Source organism: Apium graveolens, chromosome 8 (genome assembly GCF_009905375.1).
Source record: "Apium graveolens cultivar Ventura chromosome 8, ASM990537v1, whole genome shotgun sequence".
Lineage (NCBI taxonomy): Eukaryota > Viridiplantae > Streptophyta > Magnoliopsida > Apiales > Apiaceae > Apium > Apium graveolens.
The window spans coordinates 240,174,003-240,197,572 of record NC_133654.1 but is presented as its reverse complement, the minus strand read 5'-3'; the positions used below and the strand labels follow the sequence as shown (position 1 = coordinate 240,197,572).

The 23,570-nt window shown below is 29.8% G+C and overlaps 2 protein-coding genes across 4 annotated transcripts; both read right to left on the bottom strand.

The window, feature by feature from the left end:
- Nucleotides 1-745: 745 nt before the first annotated feature.
- On the bottom strand, nt 746-1,988 carry LOC141676731 (large ribosomal subunit protein eL29z-like). The gene is made up of 3 exons (XM_074482434.1): nt 1,871-1,988; nt 1,596-1,739; nt 746-961 (listed from the first exon to the last, which is right to left on the bottom strand). The coding sequence occupies exons 2-3, from the start codon at nt 1,695-1,697 to the stop codon at nt 881-883; spliced, it is 183 nt and encodes a 60-aa protein (XP_074338535.1). The 5' UTR covers nt 1,698-1,739; nt 1,871-1,988; the 3' UTR covers nt 746-880.
- A 4,898-nt stretch (nt 1,989-6,886) lies between these two features.
- Nucleotides 6,887-18,388, bottom strand: LOC141677071 (calmodulin-binding transcription activator 6-like). Of its 3 annotated transcripts, none has more exons than XM_074482809.1 (13): nt 18,096-18,388; nt 16,068-16,193; nt 15,469-15,584; nt 14,232-14,320; nt 13,927-13,972; nt 12,785-12,923; nt 12,373-12,486; nt 12,225-12,271; nt 10,973-11,407; nt 9,665-10,362; nt 8,812-9,358; nt 7,538-7,843; nt 6,887-7,447 (listed from the first exon to the last, which is right to left on the bottom strand). In XM_074482809.1, the coding sequence occupies exons 1-13, from the start codon at nt 18,157-18,159 to the stop codon at nt 7,403-7,405; spliced, it is 2,772 nt and encodes a 923-aa protein (XP_074338910.1). In that variant the 5' UTR covers nt 18,160-18,388; the 3' UTR covers nt 6,887-7,402. The 3 variants fall into 3 exon arrangements, with proteins under 3 accessions (XP_074338910.1, XP_074338909.1, XP_074338908.1); XM_074482808.1 differs by having other exon boundaries at nt 12,225-12,283; nt 12,785-12,917; XM_074482807.1 differs by having other exon boundaries at nt 12,225-12,283; nt 18,096-18,387.
- Between the last annotated feature and the right edge of the window lie 5,182 nt (nt 18,389-23,570).

Here is a 23,570-nt window from a genome sequence, read left to right as displayed (position 1 = left end):
TGAATGCAGGATAAAGAAATTCAAGTATACCATATACTCTGTAATTTGTACCAAGCAGCATACTAAGAGACGCATATACCATGTAGTCTATAGTAACAACCAGATCATGTACTACAAAAACAGATCAGAAAGCTTCCTCCAAATAATAGAAGCTAAAACTGAAGTTGCATCATGTACAAAAAGCTAGTAGACTACTTTTTATTTCTTTTAAAATACCATACCCCTAAAGAAAATAATATAGAAGTAATAGATCAAGCTAAGATGGAAACACCACCAAGGGCTTTTTACTCTTATGACTTATCAATCTAAATTCCACAAATTTGATGGAAATTTACAAGAGTCAGAGGCCAAAATAAAGTTGAGAATGAAGATAACTAAACAGGTGCTAGTTTCTCTTAACAAGTCCTCCACAAATGTTGCCTCGCTGAAGCAGACAGGTTCTCCACCTTGGTAAGTTAAATTTACACCTACAGGAATTAGCCATAAAACTTTGTGCACCATCATAAGACCATTAACCACCAGACAAGGAACACATGCTGAACTCTACCAATCAATTATATAAACAGCATGGCTATTGCTACAAGCAATATCAGGTTCCAAACACTCAAAATTGCAAAAGACCGAAATTTGGATCAGCTTTACTACATCCTAATGACATCAGGACATTGCATATCCCAAACTTCATAGAAGTCGCAAATAGAAAACAGTACAAAAACTGAAACATAACAATAAAAGAGGCAAAAACTAGTTCAATAACAGAGAATTCAACCAATATCATTCAACCAAAGTCATTACAAGGTTCAAACCAATACATAAAAACCTATTAATAGTTCAATAACAGAAATTAAAACATATGGAACTCTTAACACGAAACTGGAGTTCACTCTTCTACTGAAGCAGAATCAGCAGCTTTGTTGTGCTTCCTAGCATACCTCTGGTTCCTCAAAAACTTTGGGTCCATCTGTCATCCGAATCACATTAATCAACACACAAACTCACATACATCACCAGCAAAAACAACACATAAACACGCATAGTATTGTAATTTGTAACCTAATAAATAAAATTATATTATTAAATTATCAAGATTACTAATTCACAAATCTAAACAATCAAGATTACTAATTCACAAATCTAAACAATCCAGGACAATCCGACCAATAGAGAATTGCATTACACTATGAATATTACAAATGCATCAAATTAGAAGCCAAAACACAAATTCACAAACATAAGTAACAAAAACTCTACATGTATACATTCAAGTGACCGATACAATTTCATCAATCTAATATCACATAATACTATGCATTACTAGTTTCTGAAGCAGAGTATTTTACTAGTTTCTCCTAGTTTAAAGAGATTACAGATTTATCAAGATAAATAATACACCAAGCTAGGACCAAGAGAATTTCATCAATCCAATATCTCACATGTAAATATAAATTACTAATTACTGAACCGGAGCATTTAACTATTCTAAAGAGATTACTAATTCATCAAGATAAAAAATACACCCGTCTATTGAAACTTTCGAAAACAAAACAATGCAGATACATAACAGACAAAATTAGAGAGGGGGGCAGAATACATACGCCACGGGTGGAGATGTTTCGTTGCTTCCTGGGCTTCTTAATACCATTCCTGTGAGCCTTGTGTGACTGATTATGTGCTGTGTGATTCTTCGACTTGGCCATCTCTCTCTCTTCTCTCTCTCTCTCTCCTCTCTCTCTCTCTACCTGTAAAACAAATTGAATTTATGTGTTAGTGATTATATGAAATGAAGAGGATAATTACGTGCTAAAATTATACATACAGATGGGTTGTAAGTATGGTTAAATGAATTGATTGACAGGGAAGAATGTAATACCTGATCGGCGGCTTAGGGTTTCGACGAACAGGAGAGAGATTGTGATTTTAGGTCAGGTATTTAAAGATCCCAAGGGTTTGGATTTTGAGTATTTGGGCTTTTAAATTGGGCTTTTGTCGCTGGGTGACCAAATTTGAGATACCAGCCCATTTGTTTTAGAAAATAGCAACTTACTCCACTTGTTACCTTTTTTAAAAAAAAATATTCTTGAGAAAGGTAATGAAAAAATATCTGCAAAATACTGTAGAGGACTATTTTTTTTGTTTTCGGTTTTGAAAATGTTTATAATTCATAAAAAAAAAATCATTTTAAGCAAAATAAAATGTAGGGATTTTTTCAAAAATTCCCAAATTACAGAAAATATTTTCAAAACTATATTGCAAACTTATATGTAACATTTGTAACCTTATATGTAACATGAAATACAAAAATTTGTAATATTTTATTCAAATTCGAGCAACCTGGTGTGATAGTCCAAGTACAAATTTTTATGCATTTTTTTATGAAAGACTAATTTTAATTGGTGGAAATTTTATTTTCATGAGTTTAACTTATTTTTAATGATTGATGGGAATTTTTTGCGCATACATGATTGTCGATTTGTGGTCACACCAGGTTAGATAAATTGCCGATTGGTATTTTCAGAAGGTAATTATGAGTTGCATTTATTTTATATATATATAAAGTAAGGCTAGGTATACTGCGATGATTTGGACATGATATGGAGGAGACGTATATCTGTTTCAGTGCGGAGAGTGAAAGGTTTAGTGTTGCCGGGTGCAAGAGAGAAAGAAAGACCGAAAAGAACTTGGGATAACCTACTTTTATTTGATTTGCGTTTAAACTTACTGGGAGATATGTTATAAGATAGAAGGCTTTGGAGGCATCAAATTAGAACTAGTATAATAACCCGTGCGAGGCACGGGTCATTTTCTATAGTTTTTTATACATCATGCAATTATAATGTTTGTAGAGCAACTCCAACAATATCCTTATATAGGCTTTTGAGTCAAATTTTGTAGAAATAGAGATAAAATTTATCTCCAACAAGTTTCATGTCCCCCTTTATAACATTAGAATCTTCAAATATTTCCTCACTTTTAGGCAGTGTTGTAAAAAGCGCATTAAACGGACATTTAAGCGGGGGCTTAAGCGGAATCAGTGGTAAAAGCGCTTGGATTAATGCAAAATCGAATATTTAAGCGTTTAATAAAGTTTAAGCGGGTTTAAGCGGCTCTAAGCGGAATTAAGCGGATTTTGACCTATTAAGCGGTTTTTAACCAATTAAAAGGGGGATTAAAAATAATTAGAAAAAAATAAATCTTATTTTTAAAAAAGGTATAATTTGATATTTTTAAATGTTACCTGTATTTTTAAGTTGATCATGACTTTCTGAATGATTATTTTATTGATTTATTATAATGCATGAATGTTATCTATTTATTCAAAAAATTATTCATTATTGCTAAAATATACATATTTTTTATTTATTTATAATCTGATTAAGCGTCCGCTTCTAAAACTGCTTAAGCGTACGCTTTAGCGCTTAAGCGCTAGAATGTGATCTCATCGCTTAGGTCCGATTTGCGCTTTTTACAACACTGCTTTTAGGAGTGAATATCCCCTTAACTATTATTATATTATATTTTTCTTACACGTTATTTTATATTTAATAGATGAATATAAACATGATAGTAAGTGTACGTTTAAAACGAAACGATTAAACTTAATATTAAAATTGATTTTAATGAAAAATATTAGTTTTTGAAATTCAACGTATGTATGTATGAGAAAATATTAGTTTTTTATTTACACTACTATTAACAAAATAAGATTAAGTTATATGTATGTGCGTGTTAGCATGTAAATTATTGTATGTTACATCTCTTACTAAATTATGATGGTTTCAATTATTTATAGGCTAAATATCTGATTTATGTACATGTATAATCATTATTAACATCTAGTGTGATAATTAATTACTTAAATAACATGCATTTATAATTATTCAAAAATTAAAATTATGTAATAAATAAATTGCTATAATTTATATATGTTATTCACATTATCACTGACAAACAATCCATATCTATTTTTTACGCAACCGGGTATCAATCATGGTTGTAATATAAAAATGAATTGTATATTTTTAAGACTTATTATTGATATTCATAATTTTTTTCAAGAATTCGAAAGAAAAATTGTATTTATATCGTTATTTAAACCGTTTTTAAATTTCTTTCATTACGACTCTAATATTTCTTCATATAATAATTTGATAACATTTTATACTATTCTTCTAAAATTAAAAATTTTCAGTTCGATAAAATTTTATAAATATCAGTTGAACTGGTTAATTCCTTCAAATTATTGAACAATATATATTTTTTCCTTAGATAATATAAAATGCATTGAATTAAATGCTAAAATATAGTATTGATATAAATTTTATTTGAATAATTCAAAATTTTAAAATAATTCAAACTATTTGTACAATATTATTTTGATCAATGAATATTGCTGATCTAAAAGAATTCTTTTTAAAAAGTTAATTTTTTTAAAGTGAAAAATGAAAAATAAATCGATTTATTATATCATCATAGTTTTAACAAATCTTGTGAGATCTCATATCAAATTTCGAATATTCTTAAAATTGGGACAAATCCCAAAAATAATAATGCGTTATCAGTGAAGTTAGTAATTTTAATATAAATAATCAATTGAATTGATCCGATAAAGATCTCAAACACATGACAATATGACATAAAATATTAAAAAATTTTACATTATTGGTAAGATATTTTCGCTGAACTTGTAATTTAAATTTACTAAACGTAGAATGTGACGATATTTTTCGGCCAGATCATGTAGTCAAATTTCGAGTATTTTTTGAACAATGGACCAAGTTATAAAATATATCGACTCGTTATAATTCGAACTTATGTAAATATGTAATACCAATATAGATTATTTATATATAAGCGATTCTATTTTCAATATATATTTTTAAAAAATATATATGTACATTTTAATTACATTTTATAATAAAAAATATGTTAAAAATATATGAGATATATTTTCAAACTAAAAAATGATTAATAAATAAGATAATAATCCATTTATGTACTATGCCTAATTTTATATATGGAATTCAATTCTTTAAAATTAACTGCACAAATATTCAACTAACTATTTTTTTCCGGAATTCAAGTAAGTATCTTTAAAGTTAAATAAAATATTTATTCAGCGGTTGTATAGTTGAATGAAACAGCTTGAATTCATTTCCCACAAACCACATCTTTTATATAAATATTAAAAACATGGGTAATTTAGTCTTTTCAATGAAACTTTTTAATCTCATGAAATTATACACTTGTTCTCCTATTATATATAGTCATTATAATTCGAACTTATGTAAATATGTAATACCAATATAGATTATTTATATATAAGCGATTCTATTTTCAATATATATTTTATAAAAAATAATATATGTACATTTTAATTACTTTTTTTAATAAAAAATATGTTAAAAGTATATGAGATATATTTTTAAACTAAAAAATAATTAATAAATAAGATAATAATTCATTTATGTACTATGCCTAATTTTATATTTGGAATTCAATTATTTAAAATTAACTGCACAAATATTCAACTAACTATTATCAAGTATGTATTTTTAAAGTTAAAAAAAATATATTCATTTAGCACACTTACATTTTATCTGTATGATAAAAAGCACATGCGACAATATGGTGTAGTGGTAAAAAGTTGTATAATTGAATGAAATAACTTGAGTTTGATTCCCACAAACCACATTTTTTATATAAATATTAAAAATAGGGATAATTTAGTATTTTGAACGAGAGTTTTTAATCTCATGAAATTATACCCTTATTCTCCTATTATATATAGAAGAGATGATTGATTGATTTATAGTGTCTTATTTCTTTGTTTTTATTTTATTATCGTGCTTAATTCTGACACTAATTCTTTATTTGATTTACAAAGTTAAACAAAATTGAGTTTAAGATATCAAAAGTATTTTTAAGTGGAATAAAAGTGATTTGAAATTTTCGGAATTGTGTATTGTATTTTATTTATGTTTATGTTTGATTTGATTTGGTCAGTGGCAAAGATCAATAAAAAAATAAAAAATATCACATAGAATTTATTTATTTTAATAGGTAGAATCCTCGTGCTCATAATTGGTGAACATTAAATCCCCCAATATTCTTATAGGTTGGTTAGTTTTTTCACTTTTTCGAATGCTATAAATTGTTGGGGGCGTGTCTTTGGTAGAAAACAAGTTTTAGCATGTAATTTCAAGGACCACTTGTTTCAATCTTGATTTTGAGTTAAATTTCTAATGTGCTTACGATACTGTCAATCCTAAAGAGGGGCGGTTAACAAAAATGAATGTATGCTACAAGCAATTAGATAACTTGTTTAGGATTTCTTAAATAATGTAATTTATATCTTAAAGTTGAAAAGTATGAATATGGTAAATTATAAGTTATTTAAGTATTTGGATAATTTTACATATAAGTAACTTATATTTTTATTTGCCAGAAAAGTAACTTATATTAGTTAATAATGTATTTGGTAAATCAGTTATATTTTTTTGAAATAAAATTAAAATTAAATTAAAAATTACATGAAATAATAATTTTGATCATTGTTGTAAAAATCGGGAATCAGACATAATCGGTTGAGCTGTTTGAAATTAATCAAAAATACAGGATTAATAGGAGTAAAAATTGGATGTATTTTAATATATTAAAATATTATTTAATGCATTCTTATTATTATATTAGTTAATTATTAACAAAAATACATTGTTTATATTATAAATTCTATAATTATTCATATTTAAATGAACATAGTATTTTAATTTTAATAAATATTTATATATACTCCGATAAAGAAAAATTTATAGGAATTAATGGGATTTCAAAAATCGATTACAATACAAAGACGACATTAAAATAATGAAATTACAAAATATGAATATGACAAGCAAAATGAAATTAGAATATACATGCCAGAGTTGGATTTCGTGAACAGCTACGTTCAGGCTCAACGCCTGGTGAAACTATCTAAAACAAGAGCAACTGATATGGATAAACCAGCATTCCAAATTGTGCAATCCATCATCATCACAGTGTTGCAGAACCAACCTATTTACAAAAAATAGTATCGAGGAATACAAACAAGGAACAGGAACTTGGCATATGGTTACATTTGTACCAAACTCAAACTAGCACAATCGTGTCACACCATCAAACAAACCACAAACTAACAGCAACTGAATGTGCTATTGTAAATTGCACAAGATCAAACTTAAAATCATTAAGCTCGCATTCTTGTAAAAACATGTAGATGAGCTAGAAGTTTACAACTACTTGGATATACATATTTACCTGATATACATTGTAAAATAAAAACAAAAACAGCCATTTATATAAAGCTGTATAATCGCTGGTATTGCAGCTTAGGAATTGTAATTAGCCAATGCCTTGTGCTAGTTCAACCCATATCAGTGTCTTGATTAAGAAACCCTTCATATTCCAGCTACACATGAAACGTCAAGTTAGGTTATGCATGTTGCTTTGCTATTTTTGAAATTTATATAGATCAGTATTTGTAAATAGAAGTGCTTACATTGGCTTTATTATGAGCTAGTTTCATTCTCCTGTAATCTTCTTGTGCTCGCTTAGAGCGGAACATGGATTGAACACGTACAACGGATCTCTCAACACGCTCTTCTGCCTGTTTCCGGCTGGCTTTAAAGAAATCCTCAACTACATCTTCTTGTTTTGGGTCTTTCGCAGCTTCATCTGGACTAACCTGAAGACCGCGGATACGTTTCCTCTTCAAACGCCAACGTAGTATTGCCTTCTCAAGCACTCCAACTGCAAATACTATCTTTTTGTACTCTTTCCGCACTTGGTGACCTCGAAAAACAGCCTACAAAACGGGTATTCATTACTCAGACCTGATAAACTGGTATGTAACAGTAAAGTCTAATTTTCACTTATAATTCAAACACTCAACGCAAGGCGAACCATTTAAATTCAGCATCTTCCTCAGAGTAAGTTTCTTTAATCCAACTCAATTGAAAGATTTAATTATATTGAGTCAGATAATTTACTTGCTTTTTTTATAAATGTAGGTGAGAATCCCTCGGGCCTTGTAAACCTTGATCACATTATTAGGACAACATAACTTTCTCAATAAATAACTCCTTGATAGATTGTAATTTCTATATATATAATAATATATTAAAACTTTTGAATATTCATAAAATAAGTTATAAAATGTTTATTATCTTCAATCATAAATTTAAGTTATATAATCAGAAAACAAACTGCATCTTTTGCGAGCTGCACTCTGCTTCATATGTGCATACATTAGGTTAATCGAATTACGACAAAGAAGGATATAAACTTTGAGCAATGCCAAATCATTTATCCTGGATAGTATCCCTCAGGGTAGAAAGCACATCAACTAACCTAGAGTATATTCTCGATTTTCTTGTTGCAATAATAATTAACGAAGAGAATAAAAGTGACATTTATTCCCAAACTTTTTGAGGGAAGAATATAAGAAATTCATGTAATTATAATTAATTTATAAATTTATAGATTTCCTGCAAGTCATGCTACTTTTTGAATGAAAAATTTGGAGAAGCTTAGATTAAATCTCTCCGCCTCTTCTTCCGCTTCTCACCTTCAGAACTCAAGAACATGATTATAAGAGAATTACGAGGAGAATTATTAAATTTAAATATACTAAAAGGGAGGATGAAAGGTAATGGCACAACAAGGCTTCAAATTCATTGGAAACTAATTGAACTAAAAGACTTTTGGCTCTTCCACAAGAAAAATGTACAAGTCATTAATAAGCTAGTTATATAGGCAAGGAAAACAACTTACTTGAATTTTGATGGTTTGACGACGCAAATTGAGGAAATCTTTTCTCATCTTCCAAGTGTGGAACCTGTGTTGGATTTTAACAGCAGCAACCATCTTTTTCCGTGTGTCATGTTTGCGGTATGCATGCTGGATCTTCATCGCTGCAACTATATGGCGTGCTTCATCCTCGGGGTTGGAAAACTTAGCAGCATCTGCTTGCACCTTAAGTGATTGCTCCCTAAATGCAGCCTGAATACGCGCTGCTGCATCTGCAGCTGTTCGATAGGCTGCCAAAGTATCCTTCAGATACAGCTCCTCCTCTGTAAATATCCCCGGGCTAGTAGGATTAGTTGTAGTAATCTGCAGTGAACCACTGACGTTTCCGGCTAAGGTCATGTCTTCAAAATGCTGCACTAATCCCTTTTCTGCAAGATAAGCCCCCAAACCATCATAACCATTTTTGGATGCAAGATCAGCTGCTGTGCATCCACCAGGGTTTTCCGAAGTGGGGTCAGTGACCAAATTTGGCTTTGCCCCAGCAGATAAAAGAATAGCAACCATATCCTCCCTGAATTGAGATTGAATAGTTAGCATTGATTCATACACACACACCCCCAGTATAAACAGTCCCGAGTAACCTTTTAAGGTGTTTCCTTAAACATTTACTTGAAGAGTGGAAGTAATAATCATTTTCCTCAAAATAGTATCATGACTAAGACATGATGAATGTCATTATAATTCATCACTGTGGAAAAGCGATTATTAATTTATTCTAGAAGGAAAAAAGTTGAAATCATTTTACAAAAGATTAGAGATCAAACAGGGCACAGAAATTTTAGCAGCAACAAAATTTTTAAAAGATTTCACCAGCAACCTTCCACAGTATGCGGCCCAATGAAGAGCGGTCCACCCAAATTTGTCCCGATAATCCAATGATAGGCCGGATAACGTAAATTGAGGTACAGCCCACTTATAACCTAGGATTGCACACAGATGAATTACTCCCTGGCCTTGATCATCATAATCAGTGACTTTACACCTTTCTACAACTCTTTCCAATAGCCACTCCTGTAGTCTATTCTGTAAAGTGAGTTCAAACAAATTGTCTTTTGCTTGTGGGAATGATAATTTATTGTCATTTATACACTTCAGAAAAGATGCCCAGTTACGGGAAATTTGAGATGTTTTCTGAGAAAACAACTTGGCCTCTTTGAGGGCATGTGGTGATAGCTTAGTAGTCAATGTATTGGATCTCCTTGACGTAGAAAAGAGTAAATGAGCAAGCCTCATTTGATTCCTAAATTCCTTCCACTTGGATTCATCATTTGACAGATTGACCAACTTTTCCGTTGGAGGGGATTTATACTCAAAGTTCACAACTTGACTAATAGACTTCTGGCCATCAAAGCTCAAATAGAGATCAAATACTCCAGGCTTGTGTAGTGAAACAAAGGAACGGTACACTCCAGGTTGAACAAGTTCTGCAGGAACACATTCATCTCCACATACACAAAATAAGTTGGACTTCTCAAATGGGGAATGCACTTCATGAAAATATCCAACAATTAGAATCTGCAGCAGTATGTATTGGTGGTTAAAAAATTAATTATCGGAATAATTTTATAAGACATGGAGAAAAAACACAAGTCTACTTGACATGAAGAAAGAAAGGAAACATATAACATCAGTCCTTAAAGAATAATCATTGACTACTGAAATTTCTGGACCTATCTAACTTGGTGGTCTCAACTACACATAATTAGGCAGTTCAAAGTTGTATCATTGTACATACTCTATATATCAAAACATAGAAGACAAAAACTGCATGCACTACCAGCCTTAAGTTTAAGGAATTGGAATAAATTTTGAACTTCAGTGATCAACGTCACAAATTTCAATAAAATACGAACTAAAATTTTGATTTTTTTTTGCTTAATTTTGTTTGTACTGTAATGTGTACTTCCCACTCAGTCCATCCATAATAACTCGTCAATCTAAAATTATTTTATTCATGGCAAAAAAATATTTTGCAGTTCAAAAAAAATCCACTCTTTTCATTTTTCATTTTATCATAGTCTTCAAGTAAATAAACAACATATTCCTTCCAGATTAATATGAATTTGCTAAAAAGTGACAAATTGATATCATTTTGCGGAAGTGTATGGAGTTTAAATAGAAGAACCTTTGTTTCTTCGGTTGTAAGAGCGGATGCAGGAGAAACATCTGTTATACTGAATATCTGCTCTGAGAATGACGACTGATGTTGATCTCCTAACGTAGATGTTTCCTGACCATTTGAAAAAGACGATTCCAGATTTTGATCACCTGTCAACACTGAATCTGGAGAATCAGTAATGACATAGGTCATCCATCTTCCAAAACTGTCCTGACTTTGGAGGGCATTTCTGTTGATGGTGTCCAAGGAGTCACCAGAGACTGCAGTCAGTTGTTTATTACCATTTCTCTGCAAATTTAATTCTATTTGGCCATCCACAATACCGGAGTAAACATTGCTTGAAATATTGGAATGATCCAAATTACTCCCAACAACTAGATCAGAAAATTTGTCTAATGGGGTCTTTTCTTCAGAATATATATTGGCTGATAAAGGGTTTCTCTGCAAAGATGATCTGCTGTTAAATATGGCCTAAAAACAAAGTCTATAGATTAAAAAAAAAACCACAGTAGGACCAACTAATGTAAGACTCTTTCTTCTATTTATAAACTTAAGCCAAACAACCCATAATAGCTCGTATCTGTATCAAGAGACTTAATGCATTACATGTCATTAAAGTTTGATAGCCAGGCAGACAACATAAATCAAGTTTTTCTTTTAAATATATATTTGGATGCAGCACATTAATTGCAGAAATGCATCTCAAACCTAAGAGCATGTGGACCACATTAAATCCTCTCGGTACGCAAGTCATGACATTGGGACCTTGCTTAAAGCATAACACCTCTAACTAAATCTTTTTTGAGTGACACACAAACCTATTTTCAGAGAGGTAATAGAGAAACTCTGCAGTCACACTTTTTTTGTTTAACCTTGCTAGCATTTATTTATCACATAACATGTCTAATTGGATCAGATTTAGGTTAGTTTTTAAAAATCTACAACAGAAAATGCAACTTTCCATCAGATTTAGGTTAATTTTTAAAACTCTACTACAGAAAATGCAACTTTCCATCAAGACTCCCAATTCCCAATACTATCACTCTTATGCTCAAGAAAAAAATAATTTTATCCAGAGAATTAATCCTGAAATTAACAGGTTTTTACACTCAGATAACTATCAACTGTGAAAAGAAAGAATAAAACATTAAGAGACGAGAATGCAAGATATATTAAAATGCAAGATATATTCAAGAGATGTGACTGCATGAAGTGCAATGAGTTAGATTCTTATTGCTAAACAGCTGGATATACTTACATCATTCCCATAGAAATTCATTCCATATGGATTCTGTTGCTCAAATCCTGAGATTATTCCTGACATAACAACTTTTTAGATACACAATATGTATAGTGGTCTCATTTTTTGAGCCTAATTCTAGTGCAGACAATATGAAAACTGTTACCAGTCTCAGGTGCATTCAACTTGCTGGGATCTTCTGGCACCACAAGTTCATCCCAATCAAGCGTATTTATCTCATGAAGTCTAATTTCATGATCTTGGATGTTTTCACTGGGCTCTATATAAGTTTAAAAAATACGATAATGAGAGCATGACATACATTCGGAAAGGAAAATTAAATTATACAACATGAAGATGAGATATTAGCCAGCAGTCATTATGAAAACGTTGAACGACTACAAAAAGACAAGTGAATTAATCCACTAGTGTTGCTTGTCGAAGTGTGTTGGAACATGTTAACCATATAAACTTCATGTGTGACATATAATCGGCTGCTTTCTTAAAATAAAAATAATAAATACATTGCAAAAAATCAGGCAAAAGATGCTGCCACTTAAGAGAAAAACTAATGTTACCTAAATATGCTTTCTCGTTTGTATAGTATACTTCATCAACCACAGAATTAGATTCTCCTGGTACAATCCGAGAAGCTGGTGGTTCAGAAAGGATTGAGCAAGAGCTGGAGCATATAGGTGCAGCGGGCGAACCCTGTGACTACAGCAGGCATGCAATATAAGACCATAATTTAATTACCTCAGTTATGCTGATTCAAATGAGAGTCAACAATAAGGTCTATTCTCTTGACATGAAGGAAACAATTAAAATTCAACGCTTGGGTACTTGGATATGCCTAAAATGGATTTTGCCTGCTCTGTATCTGCTATAGGTCCATCAGAAACTAAAAACAAGGTTATACCAATTACCAAACAGCTATGACTTGTAGTGATCACGTAAGAAGGTCAAACTGTTATTCATAAATCACGTTTAGATTCATCAAGCACTTAACAACAAGAAGAACATTTTTCCAACAACATTCCAATTGAAAACAACAAAGGAGACGAGACCCGTATAATTAACCTAATAGTTACATGAAGGGCCAACAATAGTTTCAATTAACTACTTTAATTACAGCCACTTATTTTCCCTACCCTAATTCTTGTTGACTTTGTGATAGGTAAACAATGCATGATTGGCTGAACTAGAGTACATAGGTCACCATCAAGGGTTTCAATAGGCATACCCCAATGTATCATTAGTTCACATTCCTGGTTTTAATGCCAACTTGGAGCAGAACTTATTACATGTGTGTGTGTCTATATATAGCTATATATCTCTCTATGTAATCATATATAAGCGCACACATACATTATACATGCGTTTTCAGTATAGAACAAAATATAGGTTCAGAATTTCTATAGTTTTCGTAGTATGACTATTAATAAATTGAAATATAAAGTACAGTGTATTTAGATAAAGGAAAAGCTTTGAGGTAATAAAATAGGAATAACTTCATCGGAAGACCAAAAAAAAAAGCGTTCCACGTACTTTGAGCAGGCCTAGAATATCAAACAGAAATAGAGTAGCAAAATCCACCATGGCATTTTAAAGTTTAAACTATTTATGCAATTGCAGTACTAATACTTTAAATCAGATGATGTTTAAATCACAGAAACATACATAAATAAAGATAGTGTTAAAGAAGGTGTTCGGGACCAACCTCTTGAGTGTCGCGATAGTGCACTAGGACAATATGTTCCAATTTTCTGAAATAATAAAAAAAAGACATTAGAATTTGATCTAAAGCAGCAAAGTTTAAGTAAATGAGCTTTTAAGGTGTTCTTTTACATTTCCATATGGTTGGTGACCTTGTTGGCTCCCTTACTTATGTTAGAGCGAATAACTACTAGAGCACTACCAATAATTTTTTTTTCCAAGATGATAATAATTTTTTTATATGACATTTTAATATATTTAGAAAAATTAATCAACCAATATGAACACTGAATAGAAGTTGGAACATACTTATCAAGTAGCCAATAGCATCTGCGAACAAAAGTTGGATTATCTTCGCCATGTGCATAGTATACATGAATTCTTTCATCATTGCCAACCTTTAAAGAGGACATAAAGCAAAAAGGAAAATTAATTATGATGTAACCAGTTCGAAAAAAAATCTATAATAAAAGTTTAAATCTGTGATAAGAAGATTGACTCTGTCTTCCCAAAATGTGATTTACAAATGACTTTAAACCGATGACAACCTAAATACTGAAAACCTTAAATTTATAACAACATAATTTTCTATTTAACCAGTCTGTGCATCCTTCATGCCATAAATAGAAATTAAGGTTGTATTTAACTTTCCACCGATTCCTATGCCAAAAGTTTATAATAAATATTTGGAAAAAGTACAAATAAGAAACTCACACACAAAAAAAGAAGCAAATATATGTAAACAAGCAGCGCAAAAATGAGACATGTCTCTGCAGAATGGGTACATCTTGTAAAATTCTAGCCCTCGACTAAAAGGGGTAAAGCTTATAGGATCAATTGCCATCCGGGTACCAACAGGCTACAGATCTTGTCACGGTAAAATGGTTGATCAAGAAGAGACTAACATAGACATATATAACCACCAAAGGAAATACGGAGTGCTATTCAATTACCTAGCTCAGCTGGATTTTCCTTGTCCTGGAGTTTGACATCAGCCCATGCAATACTTGGTCTTAATCACCATGATATAATTAAAAACAGGGTCCAATTGCTCGAAGTGACAAACTCTCTCATCCTTTAACAGGAAAGTGAATACATAGGACAACAGCTTTGAGCTATTTGGAAGCTATGCTATATAAGAAGAGATAGCAGCGGCCGGCTACTAGCTTTTCTTTTGCTATTAGCTCGTGTTAGTACTTTAGGAGAGGAGCAACTATCTTGCTTAGGGAGGTATTTATTATTTAATATCAAAGAATTTCGGATCCTAGATAGCTTAGTAAATTAGGAGCAGAACAATTTAATAACTTTAGGACTGTTATACCCACAAGCAAGCTATATTTGACATGCAGAATAGAGGTTGGGAGGGGGCGATAATCGGTGCCATTACATACTTTCTGAGATTGACACCAACATATTTTTGAGACTCTAAGCATATGTCCCTCAAGTGGATATCAAATTCTGCAACCATTCATCAGCTAAGGTCTATAACTATCCATTTAAATAAACTTATAAGTGAAATGTAACACAAGCATCGAAAGGCGCTCACTTTTAAGTGTTCATGAGCTTCTTTAACTGTTTTTCCATCTTTTTTCTTCTTCCAGTTATGTCCGTCTTTCCGGAAGTTCCTCAGCATCTTCCGGTCAAATAATACCATCATGCCAGCTGATAGATTGCAATAAAGATGTAGGATATTAGAAGTTAAGAATTACAATCCAGCTATACTCCAACTTGGATAAGCATGGAAAGATTAATTTAGTGGAGGATTTGTGGGGCTTGGTATGGATTCGGTGTATTCTGAGCTTGTCCGAATAATTAAATCTTTAGAACACAAAGAGTGTCAGGCAGGTGGATGTAGATATGACTTGAATTTTGTTACTATGCCAATTTTTTTGAAAAATAACAAGGACAACTCTTCATATTTTCAAGGTTAGGCTAGCTGGGGGAGGGGGGTCATTAGTCCAGACTCTAAAATTCACCCAAGCCCTATTTTTAAGTTATGAACAGATGCATGTGTACTTCAATACATTTACAACTTACCAGAGAACATAGGCTTCATTGTTATCCAGAAATAAGCCAATAACAGACATGTCTTTAGAAACAACTGGCAAACAATGAGTGAATACATTTATGCAAATAATAAAATACCTGGTGGTAAGTTTACTGGCCTGACATAGATTGTGAAATGCTTATAATTACAGAGTATTGCATGGATCTCATTTGGTCTGAGCCATCTTGACTTAGCTTCCTCCATCACATTGCCAATATCCAAGTCTGTTCACAAAAATAAAAAAACCCGGCCAGTCAAACACTATGATAGTATGATAAAACAACAAGTAAATGATGAATTAAAGACACATGTCATTTACAGTTCTTCTCATTTCCATTCTGTTAGGTCATAGGAGTTCAGGCATCTTTGAATTTCCATTACCACGGATTATTGTTGAACTCGAGTAAATAATCACTAATTCAAATATAGAAGATATAATGTAATCTCCAGTATTACAGGACAAAAGTTAAAATTCTAATCTTTTAGCTGGAAGGATATGATACATAATTGTCATATCAGAACTAGGAAAAATCATGGTTTCTCCCTTCTACAGGTATAGGAACAGTATATGATCTTACTATATTGTGCATTAAAATATAAGAATAATAACTTGGATTTGATTGCAATCATAGAGGAATACTATTTCTAGTCCATGAATTGACAATTAGAACCAGGGCTGAGCAAAAAACCGAAATGTAACCGAACCGAAACCGATAAAAACCGAACCGTGAAAAACCGAACCGATCCGAAACCGAAAAAATAAAAACCGAAATCGGTTTCGGTTATATGTTAAAACCGAACCGAAGAAAACCGAACCGATCCGATAATTCATATAAATACTATGTTTTATATCCATTTTTTTAAATATACATATGTTTTATGTCAGTATGTATGAGGGCTATTCGGCTTCCTCAGTTGGTTAGTTAATCTAGTAAAGTAACTTGCTTGGATCAAGGTAGTTAGGTCATTACTAATCATGATAATCTGTATTTTCCATTGCTACTGGTACCCTACCTGCTTGTTTTTCTCACTGGCACACATGATTAATACTTTTTCTTTTCTTTCTTTACATTACAAGTATCGCTGTTCTACATTTTTGTATAACAATTAGTAGTATATTTGATGAAAAAATATATTTTTGCGCTTGAATAAAATGCATACTTGTTTAGTTATTAAATTTATTTTGTGCGGTTTTGAAACCGAAACCGAACCGACCGTAACCGAAACCGATAATTTTGAAACCGAATCCGAAGTTTTCAATTTTAAAAACCGAAGGTATACGGTTTCGGTTTCGGTTTCATCATAAAACCGAACCGACCCGCGCTCACCCCTAATTAGAACACCTCAAAATCATGACTACAAGTTATAATTATTTGTGATCACACAGGAGATACTTCTTAGTCAGTTGTCAGACCCACAACCAGAAGACCTCATTCTGATCATCGATATACTAGTTAGGAGAAAAAACTTAAACATGTTATTTAAGCCAAGCTACTGCCACCACAACATTTCGGCCCCTAAACTCATCAACTAACTGTCATTCTCTCATTAACACCTCTTGCTGACATCAACTCTAACATGCATTTCCAGAGGTAAAACATTTTTCAGGCTCTTCAATCATTAACTACTTACCAGAACTGTAAATAAGAAACATTTCTCATTCCTAAACATAACCAAATAACAACTTTCAATTAAGATATAGAATGTAGATGATTATCAAACATAGCTTCTTACACTATTTCCCTAATGGCATATATTTATAAAACAACTGCCAAACTTCTTTGACTTAAGCAGACACTTACACTTAGTTTGTACAATAAACTTCTTTACTTTCACTTTACAGCAAACTTATACTATTTATGCTACTAACAATTATATAATTCATACTTTGGATCGTATATAAGAACAGGGTCCTCTTCCTAACATCTTAAGTTTTTTACAAAAACTCGTACTTAACATGGTATTAGAGTTCAGTTACTACTGCCTCCTAATCTTAAGTTTTACATGAACTAGTACTTAACACGGTATGAGAGTCGTACTACTTCATCTTAAGAATTCAACTATATGAACAAAAATCGGTACACATATAATAAAAGTACACATGTAGATGAATATAAAAAGATTACCTGCCATGGTATGAAAACCATGAATCTCAGAGCCTACAAGTCGTACAGATACAGTACCTTCCATATCGAGAAACTGAAACAGATTCTTACACAACTGAATCTAGAAACTACAACTAGTTTGTCCTTAAGTAATGTTTGGTGTGAATAGCATAACTATAACGGCTTACGAAAAGTAAGTTAAACTGGATTGAAAGCTCAAAATAGAGTAGCATAACATGATAAAGTTGTGAGAACTGGCAATAATTTAACGCTTTCTGGAGTCAAACAACCTTTTTCAAGTCAGCAACGTACCAACAATGTCTCCAGAACTAATTGTTGATTAAATGTTTTACCACGTCATATCTTTTGGGAGACATAATCTTAACAAAATATATTTTATACTCCTACCTTCCCAAAAATTGTTTTGACTTTTTACAGCATTTTCATTGATCATTAATTTACCTCTAATTTATAAGATTAACTATAAGTGATTTTGTTAAATTGTATTTATGAGTGTTCGTATATTAAAGAAGTTTTTATATTTAATATTAATATAAAATTAAAAATATTAACAATAAAAAATGTGCATTAGCAAACGTGTTCAACATAAATATAAACAGGAAAAATATTTAGGAACGGAGCGAGTAATTTTTAATCTTACGGATTTTAAAACACACGCACCATAAATAAATTAAAATGTGAATTATCTTGTAGTTTTATAATGAAGAAAAATATTTCTAACTATAATTTATTTTTTTACACTTCTTTAATTAGATTTCAATTTTTCATGATAAATAGTATTTACTGAAATTACTTAATTACTCTCACTTGGTTAATTTATTATTTTAACATAATTATTTTATATAATTTTATCATTAAAAATTATGAAACCCCTAACAAAGTTATATATAACCGAATACAGAGAAAATTAAGAAACCCCTGAAAACAAAGTTATATCTAATTATCTTATATAATTTTATAATGAAGAAAAAAATTATACTGATTTAATCCGATTCCAGTAAATTTTCATCATAAATAATACGTTTATTGAGAAAAAGAAATTAATGAAGATAAAAAATTTAATACATAATCAAATTCGATTAAATTAATGCAAAGAATTATGCTATTTTATAAAGAAAAATGGCAAGGTCCCAAAATAGTTATCAAAATTATTCTGAAATACCAATGTGAAAGGTATATAATTAGTAAGAGATACACTTTATAACTTTCTTGATAATGAAATGCCAACCCGCATAAATTTATACAGTACAATATCAATAATTGAATATTCGATAAACGAATAATCTCGACAAATGAATAATTTTTTATGATCTCAATATATAAAGATAATGTATTTTTAAATTCGATAAATGAATACTTTCTTTAAATGAATAAAATTATCCGGTCCTGAGTATATTAATTTTCCGAGATTTTACCGTATGAGTTGATAAAATAAATTATGGCAAATATCACGTCATTTTATTCCAAACAAATTTTAATAACCGATTTGAGCTCTTCTATAAATGTGAACAATTGACTTATCAAATAAGAAAAGTTAAGGGTGTTTACTTCACCAGTTTTTCATAAAACTTTTCTTATAAAATAGAAAATTTTGAATATGTGTTAAACTGACATATTTTCTAAAATGAAAACTAGAAAATTGAAAAACACGGTTTTATGATTTATAACTAGGAATGAGAAAACTCTGTGAAACAGTTTTTTATTGTTTTCTAATATAAAAAAACAGAAAACACCCATACGTTACCCAGTGCGCACCCGAAGGGCTACGGGTTACCTACGATTAAAAAAATAAAAATAAAATAACCACGTTATAACCCTAATATACACACATTCACTATATTTTTATTCACTACCTTTTTAAATAAGATGTGCGTAATATATTATTATATTATTTTTTATGGAAATACATGAATATTATTAATAGTAATACAATTAGTATTATTAAATATTAATACATTTATTTTAAAATAAAAACAAAACAAACTCGCATAAAATTTAAAAGTTTTATATTAATGATGTAATCACAAATAAATTGTTAACATAATAATACATAAAAGTTGATATATGATACAAATATTGAAAACTATATATATATATATATATAATTGAATAATTTAAAAACAAGTTCTCATAATATAATTTTTGTTGACAATAACATTATTTATAATTGTTCATGGATTATATAAAAGAATTATATATTTCAAATTAAGAAATGTTTATATATTTTTTCCAAATTTTTTTTAAAGTTAATTTGGAACATGTTTTCTCATTTTTCAATAATTTTCTAATAAATAGAAAAGTGAGAAAATTTTAAAAAATTGAAAAAAAGAAAGCTGGAAATTTTTTTTGTAAGTAAACAACTCCTGAGTAATTTGATAATATATTGGTGCTAACAGAGCCTGCTATTATATTTATTTATTTGACATGGGAGCAAGTACATTTTATTTTACTAAGCTGAAATGGGTTTAAGAAATAAAATATTGTCTTCGCACTCCTAACATCACTGTAAAGCTGGAATAAGAAATTAAAACAGAGGCCCCTTCTTTTTTAAATAGATATACAGACCCCATTTGGTTTACATGTAGTTGTCAATGTCTGAGTGGTCTCAATTTTGCTCAGTTTCCCCGCTGGTTCTCAAGTTCTCAACTCGGATCAAATGCAACCACTAGAATACTTGATGCTACTGCATTACGTACCCCAGGAACTGTCATACATTATTTTTGTACAACATCGACCATTTTTGGGCCACCTTGACTGTGACATCTTTTAACTTTTATTAATTGAGCAATTGACGTTTTATGTATAAATACTCTCAATTAATCAATTTTCTTTTTAAATTTTTAAATTCAAGTCAATGATAATCACGTTTTTGTTGGAGGACATGGAAATTATGTATGTTCTATAACTGAAATTTTGCATAAAAACATTACAAAACATATTATTTTGTTATTTTGTGAATTAGGTTTTACAAAGATCATTATTCTATTTAAAATCTTGAATATAATACATGTAAAACATTACAAAATATTTTATTGTAAAAAACATGTTTAGTTTGCACAATATTTGTTTAAATTGTAGACATACGCATTATACTTATTAAATTTAAATGATCTTCAACAATTTTAATAAATTAGTGATATTCGTAGAACATCACTAACAAAATGATAATATATTTTATAGTATTTTAATTGAAAAACATAGGTGGTCTCGAGCTATCCGATAAAAATACAATCTCCATAATTTTTTTCTATTTGAATATATTATCAAGTGGTATCTTATTTTCAAAATAGTGATCAAATTCTAAATTCTAAAAATAGTTGTCAAAATTTCTTCGCTTTCCAAATAAATGATTATTAGTCAATAATCTGTGCGATGCACAGTTGTTCTAAATAACTGTAGTTATATTTTTAAAATTTTAATATTTAAATTTGTTATATTTTATTAATTATTTTATTTTAATAATTTTAACATAATAGGGAGGAATTATCTTTAATTTGATTTTAACCTTGGTTTAGCCTTCAGTTGTATACATTATTTTATTTTAGCCAAAAACATATTATATCGACAAAATTCACGTAATTATATTTAATTTTTAATACAATTTATTTAAGCTCAGATATATTATATAATTTTTTAACCCTAATAAAAGTATGTATATATATGTTTAGGTGGTCTAATTATTTTTCAATTTTAATTACTATATTTTTAGATAGATATTATTTTGTTCCTACTAGAAACCATTATACATATTTAATTCTATTTGCATTTATATAATTATATCGCGAGTATAAGTGTATTAAGAAATGATGTTTTATTTTAAATATAATTACAGATTTAGAGTTACCAACCAAAATACCCACCATTTGGGGAGATTTGTCCAAAAAACCCACCGGCGGAAAAAATGCCCAAAATACCCACTAAATACGCATTACCATCATGCGTATTCTATTTTTTTAAAATACAAAGAATACGCATGTGAGACATGCGTATGCGTATTCTTTGTATTTTTTTAAAAAAAATAGAATACGCATCTGTAACATGCGTATTCGGTGGATATTTTGGACACTTTTACCGCCGGTGGGTATTTTGGGCATTTGAAGTTGGAAAGTAGTGTATTTTGGGCATTCTTTCAAATAAAGATAACCAAGGACTAAAATTTTTAATATTTTATCTTTAATATAGCAGTATAGATTGTAAATTTCCATTTCTTAACTAATTAAGAAAATCGATGATCATGAGTTTACTTTAAACACATTTTCCCGAGATTAAAAAATGTTCTCGTATTAATATACAAGGGTATTGTAGTAACTACTAACTACACAATATTTTATGCCTTTACTAAAATATCATTAATGTTTTAAACTAAAATGCACCTCTTAAAAATTTTCTTAAGATAATCTAACAAACATTTTTTTTCCATATTTAAAGAGTTAATTAAAATTTATAACTATATTTTACACTTATATTTAAAATACTTGTTAAACTTTCATAAATTGTTAATATCTTTCTCCTTCTAAAATAATGGTTTCGTCAAATTACTATATGTACTCACATAAGACCCCAAATAAATTATTTAGCAAAAATATAAAGATGAGTATCCACAAAAAAACCCATAATTAACATGATTATGGAGTAATTTGTTAATTGACACCGAATATTAGCATCAATCTATAAATCTTTATGGAACTATTTCACAATGACGATATACCATCATTTTAAAAATTCAAAAGTAGATTCACTATTTTGAAAATAAAAAATAAATGTAATTTACCACTATCATTTTATAATTTATATTTTAAATATATTAGTTTGCCGTGAAAATTTAAAAGAAAGCTGAAGATATTCATTTTTTAAGGGAACAAAAAAATAGGCCGTTATTCTAAAAATCGATATAAAATACAACAAACTACTTAATAATTTATTTAGCAAAAAAAACTACTTAATAATTTACTCTTACATTTCTTAATTTGGATACGAAACTATGAATACGTGCTTCAGAAATTTGTCATTATGAAAATAGGTATCAACTTAATTGGTTTATTCATTACAAATCGTATTATCTAAAATTACCCACGACTCAATTTGATACGTCTTGCTTGATTTTTTTGTGATTAAATTAGTGCAACTTTAACTTTTTGTTATCAGAACCTCAACCAAATACTTATTATAGATTTATTAGTTGCATTTTTTTTGGATAAATTAAATAATCTTAAGATACAGTATTTAGTAAGAAAAACTTTTTTTTTTACTTTATTATATATATTATAAATGGATAAAAAGAGTTTATACAAATGTATGAGATAAATGAGCAACAAACGGTACCTCAGTACCTCATTAAATAGTAAATTCTAACATACAAAAATATATTAAGCTGAATCTGCAGTCATAACATTTTTATTAATAATCTCATGTACTTTTTTAAAAAACTCAATAACATCTTCAAAATTTTAAATATTTCAAAAACAAAAGACATGA

Bases quoted from the DNA above. Each gene is read 5' to 3' on its own strand.
- LOC141677071 (XM_074482807.1), bottom strand. From the start codon at position 18,159: ATGGAAGGTACTGTATCTGTACGACTTGTAGGCTCTGAGATTCATGGT. The intron at 16,194-18,095 runs GTAATCTTTTTA...TTTTGTGAACAG, and splicing joins TGGTTTTCATACCATGGCAG to ACTTGGATATTGGCAATGTG. The intron at 14,321-15,468 runs GTGAGCGCCTTT...TCCTCTTTAAAG, and splicing joins AAGCTCATGAACACTTAAAA to GTTGGCAATGATGAAAGAAT.
- LOC141676731 (XM_074482434.1), bottom strand. From the start codon at position 1,697: ATGGCCAAGTCGAAGAATCACACAGCACATAATCAGTCACACAAGGCT. The intron at 962-1,595 runs GTATGTATTCTG...TTCGGATGACAG, and splicing joins GAAACATCTCCACCCGTGGC to ATGGACCCAAAGTTTTTGAG.